The following is an 18,697-nucleotide window of genomic DNA, read 5'->3' on the forward strand; positions in this document are numbered from 1 at the left end:
ACTGTATTCCTCATAAATACAGACAAATGTTTATATAAAATTTTAGCATATTGTATTCAACAATATTTCAAAAAGGATAATACAACTTTGGCTAAGTTTGGTTTATTCCAGGAGTACAAGATTGGTTTAATGTTCAAAAAACACTGTCTTTCACCAGAGTAATACACTAATAAAGGTCATCTCAATAGTTACAGACAAGTATTTCCCAAAAATTCAAACATTCTTTCCTGATTAAAATTCTGAAGGAATTGAAGGCAGTTTCCTCAGCCTGACAAAAGAGTATCTGAAAAAACCTACAGCCAATGTCACACTTAATAGTGAAACAAAAAATGCTTTTCCCTCAAGAACTAGAACTAAAACAAGATGAGGATATTTACTCTCAGCCCTTCCATCAGCATGCTATAGGGGTTCTAGCCAGTACAATAAAAAAAAAAGAGCAGTAACAGGCCTCCAAATGGGAAAGAAGTAAAACAGTCTTTATTCATAAATGACATTAATCATCTATTAGCTTATTCCTTGGAGGCTACAGAGAAACTGCTACAAGTTGTAAATGAGTTTAGCAAGGTTGCATACGTAAAATAACATCAGTATACAAAAATCAATTTATATATACTAGCCACAATTAAGTAGAAATTAAACAGTGCCATTTATAATAGCATAAAAATATGCAATATTTATTTAATATATGAACATATCTATATAAATATAAATTAATGTAAATCTGACAAAAGATGTGGAAGAACCTCTTGATGAAAACTAGAGAGAGAACTTAAAGACCTAAATAAGTAAAGAGATGATTACCATGTTTATTGGTAGGAAAACTCAATATTGTTAACATGTCATTTTTCCTCAAATTGATCTATAGAGTCAGTGCATTTTTGATCAAAATCCTAGCAGGCTTTTTTGTAGAATTTGAAAAACTTATTCTGATTTGTGTGGAAATTCAAAGTACCTAGAATAACTAAAACCTTTAAAAAGGACAATGGTAAAGAGTAACACTACCTTGTCTTAAAATTTATTTTAAAGCTCAATAATCAAGAGAATGTATTATTGGTGTCAAGACAGAAGGTCCACAAATAGGCCCAAACTTTTGGACTGCTAATTTTCAACTGTGATGGAAAGGATAGTCTTTTCAATAAATGGTCATTGGAACCATAGGATATCCATGTATAAAAGGAAAAAACTTCATTTTATACCTCACACCATAAATGAACTCAAAATGGACCACAGATCTAAATGAAAAACTCCTGAAGTTATAAAACTTCTAGAAGAAAACATCAAAGAAAATCTTTGTAACATTTGATTAGGAAAGATTTCTTAGATATGACACCAAAAGCAGTTTATAAAAGAACAAATTGATTACTTGGACTTCATCAAAATTAAAAAATCTTCTCTTTAAAAGACTGTTAAGAGAATCAAAGGACAAGCCACAAACAGAGAAAATGTTTTTGACTTATGTATCTGAATAAGTACTTGTATCCAGAACAAAGAACTCTCAAACTCAATAAGAAAACGGGTAGGCTTCTCCCCCCACCACACCCCCGCCCCAATTATTTTTAAATAGGCAAAAGATTTAAACAGACACTTTACCAAAGAAGATATCCAGATGGTAAATAAGTACATCTAAAGAAGCTAAACATCACTACTCATCAGGAAAATGGGAATTAAAACCACTGTAAACCGTTACACACCTGAGGATTTGGAGAAACTGGAACTCTCGTGTACTTCTGCTGGGAATGTAAAACTCTATAACTGCTTTTGAAAGCAATTTTGCAGTTTCTTTAAAAGTTAAGTATACACCTACTATATGAACAAATTGATTATAGCCATCTCATTTCTGGATATTTACCTAAGACAAATGAAAGCATATCCATTTAAACACAAATAAGAATATTCATAGCAGCTTGAGTTGTAATAGCTAAAAACTATAAATGATCCAAATAGTCATGAACAGGTGTATGGATAAACAAACTGTGGTATATCTTTGATCCAGTAGTATACCTCAGCAATTAAAAAGGAATAAACTATCAACACATGCAAAAAAAAAAAAAAAAAAAAAAGGAAAATCTCAAAACAATTGTGCTGTGTGAAAAAACCACACAAAATAAGAGTACATTATTTTGTATTACTCCATTTATATAAAATTCCAGGAAATGCAAACTAATCTATAGTGATAGAAATCACATCAGCAATTGACTTATGGCAGGGGAAGAGCAGGGAGAATGAGAGGAAGTTATTCTAAAGGGGCACAAGGAAACTTTGGGGTGTTGGATGTGTTCATTAACTTGATTGTGGCAGTGGTTTCACAAGTGTATAAATGTCAAAACTTATCAAAGATGTACACTTTAAATATATTTGTCCATTATATTTCAGTTTGTATGTCAGTTACACTTTAATAAAGCTAGCAAAAAAAAAAGTAAAGGGAAGAAGGAAAAACAATCTTTTCTATGTAATAGAGCTTTATGTATCATTTTCCCTAATAGGTAGTTCAGATGATTATGTAACCAGCTGGTCTATCTACTAACAAGAATGAGGGACTAGGGAATTAGCTCATATCTTTGTTAATTTATTAATAATTATGGTTATATGATAAAGGTAACTAAGTTTATCTAATTGTAAAACCACTTATTCTGGATCATTCTTGTAGTTTTTTAATATTTAGCAAATCATGCGATGCTATTGTTTCCCATGGTCATTTGTCTAAGTTAAATTTAACATGTAGTTTGTTTCAAACCTGGGATTAACTTTTTAATAGAATAAATGTAATATTAAAATTAGTTTTAGGATGTTAAAGTTAATTGTTTAAAGTTGTTTTTCATGACCTTAAAGTTTTGGTATGCTGCTTTTACAATTTTAGAATGCCTCTTTGACTTCTTTATTTCATGGTATTTCTTGTATAAAGTTGTTTTTATATTAGCCTGTTTTGGTACCTGTAAATGTTGAAATGAATATAAATATGACTATTTAGAAATAAACCATTCCTGTAAAGTCTTACCCAAATTAAATTCCAAATTTATTACTTTTAAAAGATTCACATACTTAAAAATTATTTCTAATCTCAAATTAACTGTTAAACAAATATATTTTTTTAATAACTAGAAATTGTGTGGGCTTAATTACTCTTTGGGGTTTTTGTAACTAAAAGTTTTGGTTGAATAAGTCTGTGCAAATGGAATAAGTTAGAAGGGGAAGGTGCATAATTAAAGTTTGAATTATATATAAATGTTTTGAAATAGTTTGGTGTAAAAATCTGTGCAATGAAGTAGAAGTAATCTTGGAATTCTTAATATGCCTTGTTTTTCCCTTTCTGCAGAGTGTATATAAATGTGACTTCCTGAACTTGCAGCTTCAGCAGCCACTCCAGCTTGCACAGGATGCTATAGATGCCTTTTTGAAGCAGCTGAAAAATCCTATTGATTCTCTTCCTGGAGAACTTTTCCATGTGGTTGTTTTTTCTCTCCTTCTTTCTTATTTTCCATCACCTTACCAGAGATGGATTTGCTGCAAGAAAGCCCATGAACTGTTAGTGTTAAATGGTTTATTGCTTATCATCACACCTGATTCCTCGCATCAAAACCGTCATGCTATGATGATGAAAAGCTGGAAGATTGCTATAGAGTCCCTAGGTTTTAAACGTTTCAGGTATTCAAAATTTTCACATATGCATCTGATGGCATTTAGAAAAATCTCACTAAAAACCACAAGTGACTTGGTTAGTAGGAACTACCCTGGGATGTTATATATTCCTCAAGATTTTAACAGCGTAGAAGATGAAGAATATTATAACCCTTCCTGTTACGTTCGATCAGATATAGAAGATGAACAACTAGCATATGGTTTTACAGAGCTCCCTGATGCTCCATACGACTCAGATTCTGGAGAAAGTCAAGCCAGCTCCATTCCTTTCTATGAGCTAGAAGATCCCATATTACTTTTAAGTTAATATAAAAGCAAAAGGCCCTACTAGTCCAGACTCCTAAACTAATTGCTTACACTAATCAGAAATACTAACATGAACTCAGTACTTAAAACCTGGTTTGCATAGAAATGCAAAGGTTTACAGAGTTTGCTATTTTTTTCTACTTCTGGATTTTAAAATTTATTCTTATATAGAAAGCTTAAAGTTTCATGCAGAATGACCCTTGTCATAGCAGAAACCACTGTTACTTTAACATTTAGCACTAAGAGATCATAGAAAGATACCTTTGTAGTGTTATTGTGAAAAATGAAGCTTAGTTTGCTCTGTATTTTTCTTTTTTTATCTTTTCAATGTTGACTTTAAAACATTACAATGAGAAATTTTAAGATATGTAGAAAGCAGTAGATTTCACTTTGATAATTCACAAGGTAAGTGTGACACAGATTGGTTTAGTTGTTTTGTAATGCACTTATTCTTTTTTCTAACTAAATTGTTATCTTTTACAGAAAGCCATTTTCTGTGTCCAGTTTTGTGTGATGATCCAACATTTCCTGAACTTTTTGGAATTGATGATAATTTTTTTTCCCTTGTTCTTGCTCATTTGGCAACATCAGACATTGGGGGTGAGATTTCCCCCAAAGTATGTATTGTAATTTGATTAGCACAGTACAATAAACACCATTGCCAAAGTAGAATTTTCATACCTTTCTTGGGCCTTAGTGTTAGTATATTTAACTGTGAGAGTTCACTTCTACTTTTTTAAATTTAGGTTTCATTTACAAAACGTTCTATTTAAGCAAGGAACAATACTCGATATTGACCTTTGTGAAAGGGTTTGCACTTGTAAGAGAGCTTTTATTTTATCTGGACCAGCCTTGATAAAGGGTCTTCGCCTTTCTGTTAAGGAGGTGCTGCACTACAAGTCTGATGATATAGAAAAAAAATTTAAATTAACCCTTTGCTGGTCATAAAATGGTTCAGACCTTTCGGTATTCTTATTACTGTCTAAATCCTAGCTAAAAATTTTCTTTGAAAGTATAAACTATTAGTTAGCTGTGGGAATTTTCCCTTTCCACATTGACAAATGCCTTTCTGTGTTTCTGAATCAGAAGCAAATGATTAAAGAGAAATGTATGTCCCAATAAGACAAGATTTAGTTTAAGTAGCTAAGAACATTTAGTCCATATTATCTTATCAGCCAGCAATTCTCATGTAAATTATCATTTTTAAGAGTGCCACTGTGTGGAGTTTTTTTCAAGTGGTTATTACATTAAAATTACCTCATACTGAGGTTTTTGCACTGAAATATCACAGTTTCAGATTTCATGGTTAACGTACGTATGTGTGTTTTTAAAAGAACTTTCATTTTCAGTAGTTGACCTAAATTTCATAAACTGCACTTCTTTACTCTGGTAAAACTGATGTTTTTGTGCTTATTGTGAATTGCTGTAGTTAACTTTGAATGGCAAACTTTACGTAGAAATACAAAATGTATTCTTTAAGATATAAATGGTTGCGTGTGTACCTGGTATTTCAAATTAAAATCACATTCTAAATCAATGAAAGTAATAAGATTGTAATTAACCTTTAAAAAGTTAATTACATGCAATAAATATTGATTGCTCAAATATGCCAGAAGTAACTTGAAATTTTTCATTTACTTTTCAATAGCATAAGATAGCTTAATAATTAGGCTTGATTTTTCTTTCCAGTTAAGCATTGTTGGATCAAGTCTTGTAGCTCCCCCAAAAGAAGAAAAAAATCCAGTTTGATGTTCAAGATAACACAAAACTGTATTTTGGTAGTACTTTTACCATATTGCTTGTTTTCTTTGATTTGACTAAATACTATCCTAAGGGCAAAGAAAACATACCAAATGAAAATGCTTTGAAAGTAAATGAAACTGCTTTTGAGAGGTTGGTGTAAATACAACCTTGGAGTCAGCCTCTGTGTTATAGCTAAAATGTTGGTGCTATAAATTCTTTTGTTTACAGATTCTGCTTATGCTCCAAAATGTGCATGATGTATTTTAACTAGTACTTTACAGAAAAATCTCTTTATAAAACCTATACTACCACTTAGTATAAATTTTTTAATTTATAAATATCATTTGTTACTATAAATTCAGCTATTCAAATTAGGTTGGCACAGGATTTAAACTAATACATATTCCACCAGAGCCAATTCAATGTATAAGTGTTAGAATATAAGCAGTTGTGTGGCTTGGTGCAAGATTATATATGTAATGACAAGAGAAGTTAATGGAGTCTTCTAATATTGTATGGGTATTCTCGAGAATGATTTCATTTGGATATAAAGAAGTTAAGGGGTCTCCTGTCATGTTTACAACAGGGTTCTCCAAAATAATTTGGTGTTTGAAAAACAAATGATTATTTGGTTGGATTCTTCAAGATCAAGTAGTTTATATCATAGTTGCCACGTGGTAGGAGGTGGCATACCTGAAACTGTATGTTTGTGTTTGTTGTATTTTTCACATTTTGTGAACAAAGCACATTTATTAAAAATTTTAAATTTTCTAATATTCATTGTCTGGTATTTGTAAACAAAGTTTTGTGGTCTTTGACCTAGTGATTTCAGAATTGGGAAGCAATTTAGAACTTGAATGACAGGATTTTATAGCTGGATTCATCTAACCCCTTAATTTCATAAATCCATTCACTGAGATCCTGAGAGCTCAAGTGATTTCCTCATTATCATGCACTGTCATTATGTTTATCGAAGAAACGTGACAATCCAGCATAAATTCTAGTTCATTGTATGTCAATAATATCATACTCTACTCTCCTTGAAAATTACATCAGATAATTTAGGTAAGAATATCAGTTTTTAAGGCAGCAGATGTCTTTCTCATGATGTGAAAGTTTTTTATTCATTGAACAAATGTTTGAATTCTACCATGTGCAATATACTAGGCAAATAATAGGGATTGATGTGATCACGGTCCCCTGCTTTCGTTGTGCTTATGACCTAATGAAGATGACAAAACATCCTTCATGGAGTCAATGTCTATCTAGGAATGATAGCCTACTGATCCTACACCTTTGCCCTTAATTTGTTTCCCAGAAATGGAACAGAAGGCAAAAAAAGTTTGTTTAGCGAATTACAAATACATTGTGGACAAAAGGGATGTATCGCTCAACCTTCTAGAAAAGTGCAACCTAAAGTTTCTCTGATCATTAAAAGCAGGGAAAAAAAATGGAATTGAACTTTTGCTCCATTTTCCCATACTTTTCTGAGCACAGTGCTGCACGGGTATTCCTCTTTAAGAGTCCACACACTAGGCAAGCAGCATGTAAATTTAAAACTTGGCTTCTTTGTGTTGCAAATTGTTAGATGATAGCAAAGGTAGAACATAAATTTTTCTAAATTACTAGTCTAAAGGACAAATGTTTATTACAATATTTATAATTGAATTCTTCCTATAAAAACAATGATAAGAACCTCCATAATTCATAATAAAAATTCATATTCATGATCCACTAAACACAAAGCTCCCTGAGATTATTAGTTGTGGCCTATATTACACAATATCCAATAAACAAGCATGCTACAATAGCTAACAATTTCATAATTAAGGATCTCTAAATGTTATAAAAAGAAGTACTGTGTTTTCTGAACCCTACTTTGTATTATTAGAGAAATTCAAACCTCAACAATTGGAAAGTCTTTTGTTCTAATTAAAATCAGGTTTGAATGTATGTTTTATCCTAAATTATTTCAGAATGAGCTCAGTAGTTTAATTTGTATTTTTCAAGTAAGAATCTTGTTACATACGGCACTGTTGAGTGGTAACTTTTAGTCAACATAAATAGCATTCAACTTGTAAATTTTATTTTTAACCATGATACCTTTGCTCAATTAATAGAAAGCTATTCCACTTTTGGCAGTAATATAAAACACTTGCTAATGTCACTGCTTGTTTTTAGTAATCAAAAGTATTGATAACTAGATTTTAACAATAAGATTGGGCCCTTCAATAGTACCAAAGATGGTACCTATTTTTTTAAGTTAAAGGAAAATACAAAGAATTAAGTCATAGACATTGACTAAAGAATTTTTTTTTAATTTGTCAGTAATTAGAAGGCTGTAAAACAAATTTGTTAATATTTGATTGGAATGCCCATGCAAACTGTAAAAATAATAGGGAGCATTGTTCAAAAGAAAAATCAATATCTGTATTTCCTAGATCCAAGCCTGTTTGCAACTCTTTATAAAGAAAACCCAGGAGAACATACTTGTATCCTTTTATTGCCTGTATGTCATATGTACTGAAGACAGTCACAAACAAGTAAATCATTCTATAGTCTAATAACAACATTCTTTCTATAGATCTTTGAGCCTCTGTGGGGAATCAAATATCTATAAGAATATGATTAATGATCACAGAGATATTCTATATGAGGCTATTATAGAACCTACATTTAAGTCATATACATTTACTTTTATTCCCTAGACCTTCAAATCTTTTTTACATTTAATGCAACTCTTTAGCTAAGTCTGTTACCTTCAACCAAGGAAAAAAATACGAACATGACCATGGCCAGTATTAATTTAGTTCTCTCTCATATTCTTGTAACACATCTCTGGATGAGAGTCTGCAGAGACAAGCTAAAATATATAGTAAATATGAAATCAGCAAGAAACATTCATAGTTTCCAACTTGCCATAGGCCTTTCACTAGGAATCCAAGAGATAACATGTTTCCCAAAGGCAGGAGTGGATGAAACATTCCCTGGAAATAAGGTAGATGGGCGATTGCTGGAAAGAAGAGAGGTATGCAGTCCAAATCCCCGGAGCCTGCCTGCAAGAAGAAAAATGCTTAGGAAACAGACCTGAAAAGGAAGGGGGCTCTGAGGGATTGACTGTAAAAAGCTTTATATTTTCCAAACCCATTGAACCATTAGCAAATATTAAAGAACCAGAGTATAAGTTACTGTGAAAACATTTGGGTCCTGGGACTTGAAAGTAAAATGATAACATTTTGATAGGAAAGGTGATGATCTGGAGCTTATGTAACCAGAGGTATTATCAAGGTAAGAAGGACCCTGGTGACCTGGAGAATAGTACTTCTTAGAATGAGGAGCTACAGAATAAGAGTTAAGATGTCACAAACTATCTTTAGTCTTGCTTGGTTCACATGACCTTTTGGCGCATTGTTCATAACCAATCTAGATGCAATTTACTTAAATGTGGGTATCCCTCATGGAAGTGCCAAATATAAATGATGTTGCCACTCCCTCCCTCTCCATTTCAACCTAACTCTCTCATTCACTTTAACTTCTATGTTAAAGTCCTGGTGGGGGACAAACCTCTGCCCACCTTTGCACTAGCTTGTCCCTCTGCCTAGAATTTCTTTTATATTGATTTGCATGGCTTCTTTGTTTTTGTTATTCAGATCTTAGCTTACATGTTACTTCCTCTGGAGGACCTTCCCAGTCCATACAAACTAATACAGTCTCTTCACAGAACTGTAGTCTCTGAATAACCCTATATGAAGTTTCTTTTTCCTTGTTTGTATGTGTGTCATGTAGGCAAGGCCCTCATCTATCCTGTTTTGTATCTTCATCCTAGAAATGGCCTCGCACAAACTGGTGATCAATATATGCAAATGAATTCATTTTACCAAGTGAGATGACACAGGACCACTGCTGATACTTAGTTTACGAATTTTGGAGGGTGGTCTGATTCTGTTTTATTAATTAGTTTAACATAATGTATTCTCAGAATTAGGTTATAGCTCAATATATGCTTCAGAAAAGTGAAATGGTTTGTAGAAATATAGCTTAGGTCAATGATAAGTGACTTGGAGCTATATAATTTCTTCTCCGCTCTGCTTACCCCTACCCATTTAAATTTCTTATATCTTTGTCTCAGATCCAACTTTCTCACCAGGTCTCAATATCCAATTCGCACCTCCCCCTTGTTGCCAATAAAATAATTTAAGTTTGTAAACCATCATTAGCTTTACCATATATTTAAAAGGAAGGTTTAGCTAATTGATCTCTTCAACTCCATAAGAGTAATGCTCCAGTAGTTTCTTAATTCATGTAAGGGACACATTATTCCAACTACTTTCCGCTGGCTATGTATTCAGGTAGGTTTCCACCACTAAATGCTATGAGATCTTGGGCAAATCGTCACAGAGTAAGAATACAACACATAGTGACTTATTTATTTTAGCAAATAGCCTTTAATAACCTTGTTCCTTTTTTCTCTCAGTCTTGCTTCCTCTGTGCCCTCCGTGCACATTGACCATTTCACCTCCACCATTACCACCCAATTCAAAATCTCTGATATTCACTCTCTAGAACCATGCTGAGCAAGTTAGTCAGTGTAAAATTTTCTTATCTTCGATTTTCTCCCTTATGAATTCCCAGAAAATGATGTAAAAGATACCCAGTTTATTACAACCTACTTTGTAAGAGTTCAATGGAAACTACAAGTTTCAACACAAGCTTGTCTTATCTCTTTAAAATACGGATTTGTAAAGACAGGTAACCAATTATTCAGTATGTTTCATTCAACTATCCAGTTATTAAGCATAAAGTATGATAATATAAATTAGAAGAATCACCAATTTTGAATAGGAAAGGATTAGGGATATCACAGCCTTAAATGATAAGGAAAAAAAAATTGAAACAGTTCAGTTTCTGAAGTACTGACTTCTCTAGCTCTACAAAAGCACACCTACTGTAGCTGGGGCTACATTCCAAGTTAGGAGTGTAACCTCTTCCATGGAGAAAGTACTTGTCTGAATCTATCAACTAAAGTTATGGTACTACAGAGGTTGAATACAAGGACAAATTGGAGACTTAGTATCCCCTTTTGACATGACAACAGCCTAGAAAATAATGACTGGAGCAATGCAAAAGATACATATTTGGAAAATATCATTCAGTTCTAAAGTCCTTTCAGTAGTCATAATAACAATTATCATTTATTAAGCAACTATTATCAGGTATTATGCTAAGTGAACAGAGAACATTGTCTCACTTTCATCCTCTCAACAAGCCTACAAAGTACTATTTTCACAATTGTACTATTGAGGAAACCGAATCTTTGAAATGTTAAGCAATTGTCTAAAGTTACAGAGTTAGAAAAATATCTCAGCCAGAATACAACTTAGGTCTATCTGATTTCAAAGCTTATGCTCATCCACCACATTACTCGGGTTGCCTAATCAATGTAACTGAATGACTATATCTTTTTGAAACTAGTTTCATAAAATTTTGGCACTATGTATATGATGCTGTGAGAAAGTAAAGTTAAATAAGTATTTGCATTACACTGTGCAAGGCATTCTTTTACTTACCAAATTCTGCTACCAAGATAAATCATATAGTCTACAGTCATGCCACCCTGAACTTGCCTGATCTCGTTTGATCTCAGAAGCTAAGCAGGGGCGGGCCTGGTTAGTACTTGGATGGGAGACCACCTAGGAAGACCAGGTGCTGTAGGAGTTTAAAAAAAAAAAAGAGAAATTATATATATTATGCCTTCAAGAAGCTGTCTTTCCTTGTAGGAAAGACAAAATAATACATGAAAAGTATAATACAAAGTAGAAAAGGACTGTCACAGAAAAAATTGAAAAGGGAGTCAAATATTTTCTCATTAAAAAGTCAGAACCAGACAGTTTTACAGGTGAGTTTTATCAAACTGCTGTGCTCCCTTTCTGCTCTTCTTCTGCTCCCCAGGGGACCACATGGGCTCCACATATATCAGAGTACAATAGTGGCATTCAGCCACACGTGTAATACAATAAGCTGAATTATGTTTACATATTTTAGGTGTAGGCACCCTACTACACTAATGTAACATTCTAAATCTGGGGTCCTATTCCTAGCTGCAAGCCTGGATCACAGCCAGACCTGGGACCAGCCAGGCCTGGGACCCACACAGTAAAATGAGTATTCAGAATAACTTAAAACAGGTATGTTTAATATTCTCAAAGAAGGGAAATGCCATCAAATGAGAAATAGATTATAACATGGTAATAGATCTTTCAAAGGGGAAAAAGAAATTTAAAAAGTGGCTGAGGGAATTTTTTTAAAAAATAGTCTGAGTACTAGATTAGTAGCTGTACTATCAAACTGAAGAATTCTTTCAGAAAAACACAAAAAAGGGGAGGGGAGGTAAAAAATATGAAAGAAACATGAAGTGTAGATACAGTTCCAATATATATTAGAAATAGGAGTTCTACATAAGAGAATAGAGAAAAGGGAACAAAAGGAAATACTAGATAAAATAATGGGCAATATTTTTCCAGAATTTAAGAATGATTAGAATCCTTCAATAAAAAATGATTACTAAGTAAAAATACAGAGTTTTCTTAAACTTAATTAAATTCAAGAAGATTTAGAATAAAGACAATTTTCTAAAAGCTAAGAGGAAAAAAAAGATTACCTACAAAGGTAATCAAATTGGCATCACACTTTTCATCAGCATCTTTAGATTGCAGGAAGACAGCATTATTTTCAAAATGTTAAAAGGAAAATTAGTAAAAAAAAAAAAAAATCTTAAAAAGACAAAATGTAATTCACTGACAGTGAGTGTGGAGAGCGGATTGTAAAATGACAAGGTCCTTGCAGTCTGCAAGGACAATCAAGGGTTGCCTCGCCTCTGCAAATTGCTTCTGAGAACAAGAAAGTACAAATGTAGCCACAGGCAGACAAACAAGCTGAAGGTCATGATAAATGTGGCTTTAGAGAAGTAGAAGAAACAGTATTGCTATGCCTTAGAGAAACTGCTTACGCCAGCCATTGTATGTTCTTGTATAAAAGCAGCTTGCAAAAATAAAAGTGCCACTGCTCAACCATCAGTGGACAGTGGACCTCCTGATCCCAGCTTTCTGTCTTTCTTTTCTTAATCTCCCACCGTTCCCACTCAGGTATATTTTCCAGAGCCGTACTGGACGTGCCAAGTGAGAACACAAAATGGATCCTTTCTGGCAAGAAAATCAGCAGTATGAATTAAGAGTCTTAAAAATGTTCATATTCTTTAACCTATTTAGGAATCTATTCCAAAATGATAACCAGAAATGTAATATATCACAAGTTCAATGAGCCAAAGTGCTCATCAGTGTAGTATTTTTGATAGCAAAAATTAAAAACATTTAAAGTTTTCAAAATTAAATCATGATTCAGCCATATAATGAAATATTTGCCATTTTATTACAGTGGAAAGGCTAATGAAATAAGGTGCATCAGTTAAAATAGAAAACCCAAGTTCTTCAACAATAATGACATTTATTATCTTAAGAATTTGGGAGGTAGAGAGAGTTTGTTAAGCTCTGGCAAAGATTGCTTGTTTCCATCCATTATTTATTCTCCCTTCTTTCTCAGAAAGAGAACTCTGATTTTTGATGGGTATCTGGCCTCTTAGAAACTTACCACTTTTCCCAGACTCTGTAAATACTAAATAGAGATCAATGTAATATAAACTGAAGTATCTTATATAACTTCCAAGAAGAGTCATTAAAGTGGGGGTGTGGGGAGTACATTTGCTTCTTGCACTTTTTTCTTTCTGTGATTGGAATTCAGAAGTGATAGCTGGAAATCAAACAGCCATCTTCAACTATAAAGAAGATGTCATGTCCTAAGTGGAAGTACAACAAAGAAGAAGTTAGGATCTTTAATACTAAGGAGCACCACATCTGTTCTGGAACATCTAGGTCTAGACTGCTTTTACAAGACAGAAATAAACTGCTATTAAGCCACTGAGTTTTTTCTGTCATACACATCTGAACCTAATCCTAAAATCTGGGCTCTACCTTTAGAGTTTCTGATTCAGTGGATCTAGGGGTAGAGCCTGATAATTTGCATTTCTAAATAGCTTCCAGGTGATGCTGATGTATCTGGTCTAGGGACCACACATGGAGAATCACTGCAATAATTTAAGTAATAACTCAGTGGTTCTCAACCTTTTCTTCGTATTAGAATCACTGGGGAGCAGGGCAGGGAAAGTCTTTAAAAATGCCCAATCTGCCTGGGACTTACTCCAGAGGAGATGTTAATTTAATTGATCTGGGGTGGGCCTGGGTCTGGGTGTAGATTAAAAATCTTCCAGGTGATTCTAATTATACCAGCATTCAACACTGTAACCCTTTCTCTACTTACTGTGAACAGCAGTAGTGAGACTGAAATACCTGTGTTCCCCCAGGTGGGGAATATTTAGAAAGTTGCACTTGATGGCCTAGGATGTGAACCTAAAAGAAAGGTTTAAGTCTCTGTTCTGGAACAGCCTTTTAACCTTGGTTGCTTTATTAGTGAAATAGTGATGAAAATATTTACATCACTCTGTTTTTTTAAAGACTGAATTAAACAGTATAGGTGAAAGCACCTTGTAATCTCAAAGTTTTACATAAAAATAGCAAGGGATTAGGCCCAGCAGATCCAGATCATCTATGGAAAGAAAATCTGAGTTGGTTTAGCTCTTAACAGGATTGAAGAATTGAAAGTAGGAGGAAAACAAGCAAGAAGATAGGAAGAAATAATGTAGGAGTTACCTGCGACTCCCTGCCACAGAGGACTGAAATGTATGATAGGATCATCCATTTCTCCTTTTTTTAATTTTTAAAATTGTGATTATATTTTCAACACATGTTCTTAGCCTGAAATAACTCCTCTGGGAGAAATTCCTGGCCTAGAAGACCTTGTCTACATAAAAATCTTGAAGAAAGGATGTTCCTGCTATTAGGATCTTTACACTGCCATCGATAACTATTCTTGAAATCTCCTGTCACTGAAGTAGTTCCCAGGTGGCTGTGTTATATCCTGGTGTTTGGCTGTGGGTGTGCCAGATGTCAGGAACTGACTCTGATATTTTTAGTTTCAGGTTAGAGTGTCAAGCAAAGGGGGTTTTGATTGTGTCCCGGAGGGCCTCATGTACCAGACTGAGTTTAGACTTTATTCTGTATCCTGTAGAAGTCACTTGGTTTTAATCCAAGAAGTGGTGCTAAGAGGGTATCAGAGGGCCAGTGTGATGCATTGATTACTCTGGGGTGAGGCTGATATCAAGATGACCAGCATAGAAGTTACTGAAGCAATTCAGGTATTAGGACCTCAACTAGGGTAGTGACAATGGAAATTGAAAGGGAATAATAAATGCAAAAAATATGGTGGATGAAAATGAACACTTGGCCTTCACAATTGTCAGGATCTTCTAGTAAATACTGGTAGCCTTCAACAAGTAAAGATTGATGAGAGCTGTCTCCTACCTTGCTACTTGGTAATAATGTCTACGGTGAAAACAAGTCTCAGCTTTAATGCTACTATACAAATATTTATCAACAAGCAAGCATAAAAACAGTACACAAAGAATATTTTGTGACACAGTACTAAAAAGCAGTCTAGACTCAGGGAGCCGATCTGGAAGGTGTCAGCAGTGTTTTATACCACATTTATGCAAGGACAAAAGGGCCTATACAATATTCTAGTCAGCTACAAATCTTGAACACCTGTTATTTCCACAATGAAAAATTATTTCTAATCCTTTATGCTATTAGATACCTCTAGTGCAGATTTACTTATATTGGAAGCACTTGTATATTCAATTTTGTAGCAGAGATTACTGATTAGTGTCAAATGCTAATTACCCATCCCAGAATGTGCATATTAAAGTTAACTCAAATACATACACATCTCACTGAACAGTATTCTAAAGTATACTGATAACAGATGGGTACTAGACTTATGGGTTGATCACTTCGTAAGTTATATAAATGTGTAATCACTGTTGTACACCTGAAACTAATAAATATTGTATGTCAACTGTAATCAATTTTTTTTAATTTTTAAAAAAGTAAACTGACAAGATAACAAGCATCAAAAATGGTTTCAAAGTCATAAGGTACAAAATCATGTTTGAGGAAGACGAAAAAGCACTCTTTTAATGAGGTATTAGTGCTGACGAAAAGAAAACACCTGTAGCTGATTTAAGCAAGAAAGAAATTTATTAGAGGATATTGGGTAGCTCAGAACATTGCTAGAAATTGAGGCTTAGACCTGCATGGCCAGAAAGTACAAACAATAATAACAAGACCATAGACATGATGGGAGAGGGCTCTGTGGTTCCCGTCATCATAAATAGGCATCTCAAATCACTGAATCCCTAATACTGGATGGCGATTCCACCACTAGAACCACTTTCAAGTCTATGCTAGGAGCCTACCTTGCTATGCTCCTGCAGTTAACCATAGAGCAGTTTTCTGTGCCATTTTTTGTCAGTAGCTTCCAGCTGGTGCACATGATTGGCTAATCAAGTCCTTGGCATTCCAGTTTCAGCCAACAGATTCTAAGGAAAGGATTTTTCCAAACATAGAGGAGGGGTTCAGGTGGTAGAAATGGAAAAAAAAAAAAAAAAAGTAAATGTCCATTAAAAGCAAGTTGAATTAGAAGTGATGACAATGTATTCAAGTAGAAACATCTAGCAGGTAGTTGGATATTGACACTGTGTTTCCCACAGATCCAGAATTATAGATTTGGGAATTGGGTAGTAATTGCATTTAGAGTTAGACAGAAGTCTGGAGAGAATCTAATTCAAACTTTTAATTTATATATGAGGGATCTGAGTCTGAAAGTACTTCATCACTATAGATGCACTGCCCATCCCAACCCTCAACATGTTAAATGAAAATGAAGAAATTCACACTCTACTGGGAGAGACAAGACAAATACACAGATAACACTAATAGAAAATAAGTAGGAGGAGAGAACTAGTGATTGCTGAAGGCCTACTTTTTTAAACAAATATTTAAGTACCAACTGTATAACAGGCACTATGCTCTACCGATTAATAGTGAACATTTACATGTCTCTGCAATTGAGAAAATGAAAGCAGGCTGGAGTGCAGAGTTGGGGGAGTGTGGTAGAAAGTCAAACTGGACATGAAAAGGGGCCAGACTACACAACAACTTGTCTGTATGTTTTTAAGGATTTTGAGCTTAATACTAAAAGGGATAAACCATCTCAAGGTTTTAAAGATTTTTTTTTTTTTTACATATATCATCTAATTCCTATAACCCTGTAAGGTAGGTATTTATGAGCATCCATTCACATGGGAGGAAATTCGGGTTCAGAGAGATTAATTGACCTCCCTAAGAGCTACAAAAAGAAAATGATGGTAGGGATAGAAGGTAGGAAAGCAAGCAAGGCTTCTCAAAGAGGGAAGGAGAATTCATACTTTTTGAAGGTCCATCTTATGCCAGAAAAACAAACAAACAAACAACAATATATATATATACATATATATGAATGTATATATATATACACATACATATATATATGTGTATATATATATATATATATAGTTTCACTGAATGTTCACAACAATTTTGCGAAAAAGGTTCTGTTACCATATTTTAGATGGAGAACCCGAGGTCGCACGTAGGAAGGGGAGGAACCAGGACTCAAACTCCAAGACCATCCTGCTCCACTGCTGCTGTGAAATGCTGCCCCCGTATCATCTCCTTACATTTATTCAGCGTGCTCAGAATACAAATGCAAATGAGAATCACCTCTGGAGTTTACGAACCCTAACTAAGTATTCGAGGCCGGTGAACGTATAAGAGACGGGGAATTCGGGGGTAATGGAGCAGGTCGGGGGTGGGCGTTGTCGGTGGAGGAAAGACCCGGTCGGTGTATTAAAAGGAGTCTTAATTTTAAAAGGAGAGAAGGGTTTTGAAGGCAAACATAAGGAGCCTGGGCTTTATTTAGCAGGTCAGTGGACACAAAGCCATATATTATACGAAAGACATTAAAGAGCAGCAAAGCCTCCTGCAGTATTTACAGTCCACGTGTTGCAGTCCCGCCCGTCCTGCCCGTTTCGGTCCAGCTCGAGGCGGCGACCTAGATGCTTGATAGACACTACCGGTCTGATCTTTCGTGGCCTTCCCGCTCCCAGTTCTCCGCCGCTGGTCTCAGGTCTCGAGAGGCGACGGACCTGCGCCCTAGGTGGGATATCGCGTTCGCACAGCTCGGGGTACACCTGCCTTCTTCGCCTGCGCTGCGAGTTTGGTGGGAAGGGGGCCGAGCCTCTAGGAGGAAGCGCGCCGCGCGATTTGACCCCGGCGGCGTTCCGTACCGTCGCGGATTAAGCAGCAAGAACATGGTGGCGGTGGCTCGGCGGGTTATGGAGAAAGTTACCAAAAAGACTGGCCTGCGCTAGTGCGTACAGCCTTGGGCCCAAGACCCCATCCCTACCCTAGCGAGCCATCACCTCGTTCCGAGTCGTAGGCCCAGCCCTTAGGGCCCTCCTTTTACTGCGTTGCCGCCAGAGCCGATTCTGAAGATTAAGAAAGCGTTGGCGGCGGCCTAGTCAGGTAGGGGAGTTAGCGGGTAAACAGCAGGGCAGCGAGCCCTGGGCACAGACACCGCCCAGGGCTCCCCGTGGTCGGGTCCCCAAGCTCTGTCTAGCCGGCTTCCAGGGGCAGGGGTAGGATACTTACCGCGAGAGACATTGACGGTGGGGCTTGGAGGATAGAAAGGGGGCGGGGGAGGGGGCGCAGCTTTCCATATCCGTCATCATTTCCCCATTTAGCTGGGCGCCCGGTTGTGTTCGTATTCTCCCAAAGTGGAGTGGTGGTCAAGAACTGCCAGATTCCTTCTCGGACCTCCCACATCTTGTTAGGAGGCGGAATGCAAGAATTGCTGTTACTGTCCTATTGCTGAGGGGTTTAATAGTCGAGGCGCCATTCTCCTTTTATGAGATGGGGTGAGACAGTTATGAATTCATAGAACTGAAGCACTGGAATTCTCTGAC

At 35.4% G+C, this 18,697-nt stretch overlaps 2 protein-coding genes and 1 pseudogene across 5 annotated transcripts in view; all 3 read left to right on the forward strand.

Annotated features, from left to right (window-relative positions):
• The window catches only part of SAMTOR (S-adenosylmethionine sensor upstream of mTORC1), a 106,056-nt gene extending 99,595 nt beyond the window's left edge, over positions 1-6,461 (forward strand). For both annotated transcript variants that reach the window (XM_039860836.1, XM_039860835.1), the window contains one exon: positions 3,314-6,461. In XM_039860836.1, the coding sequence (XP_039716770.1) occupies positions 3,314-3,943 (630 nt within the window). In that variant the 3' untranslated portion in view covers positions 3,944-6,461. The remainder of the gene's footprint in view (positions 1-3,313) is intronic.
• A 4,820-nt stretch (positions 6,462-11,281) lies between these two features.
• On the forward strand, positions 11,282-11,400 carry LOC120601393 (uncharacterized; annotated as a pseudogene).
• A 6,358-nt stretch (positions 11,401-17,758) lies between these two features.
• Positions 17,759-18,697, forward strand: part of TMEM168 (transmembrane protein 168) — a 42,363-nt gene continuing 41,424 nt past the window's right edge. The window contains exon 1 of one of the 3 annotated variants that reach the window (XM_039860833.1): positions 17,759-17,889. The gene's annotated coding sequence lies outside the window, so the exon portion shown is untranslated. Of the gene's footprint in view, positions 17,890-18,020; positions 18,258-18,697 lie in introns of those variants that run through there. The other 2 variants (XM_039860834.1, XM_039860832.1) reach the window with 2 other exon arrangements.

The sequence above is a fragment of the Pteropus medius genome, unplaced genomic scaffold (genome assembly GCF_902729225.1).
Source record: "Pteropus medius unplaced genomic scaffold, Ma_sr-lr_union100, whole genome shotgun sequence".
In the NCBI taxonomy this organism is placed as follows: Eukaryota; Metazoa; Chordata; class Mammalia; order Chiroptera; family Pteropodidae; genus Pteropus; species Pteropus medius.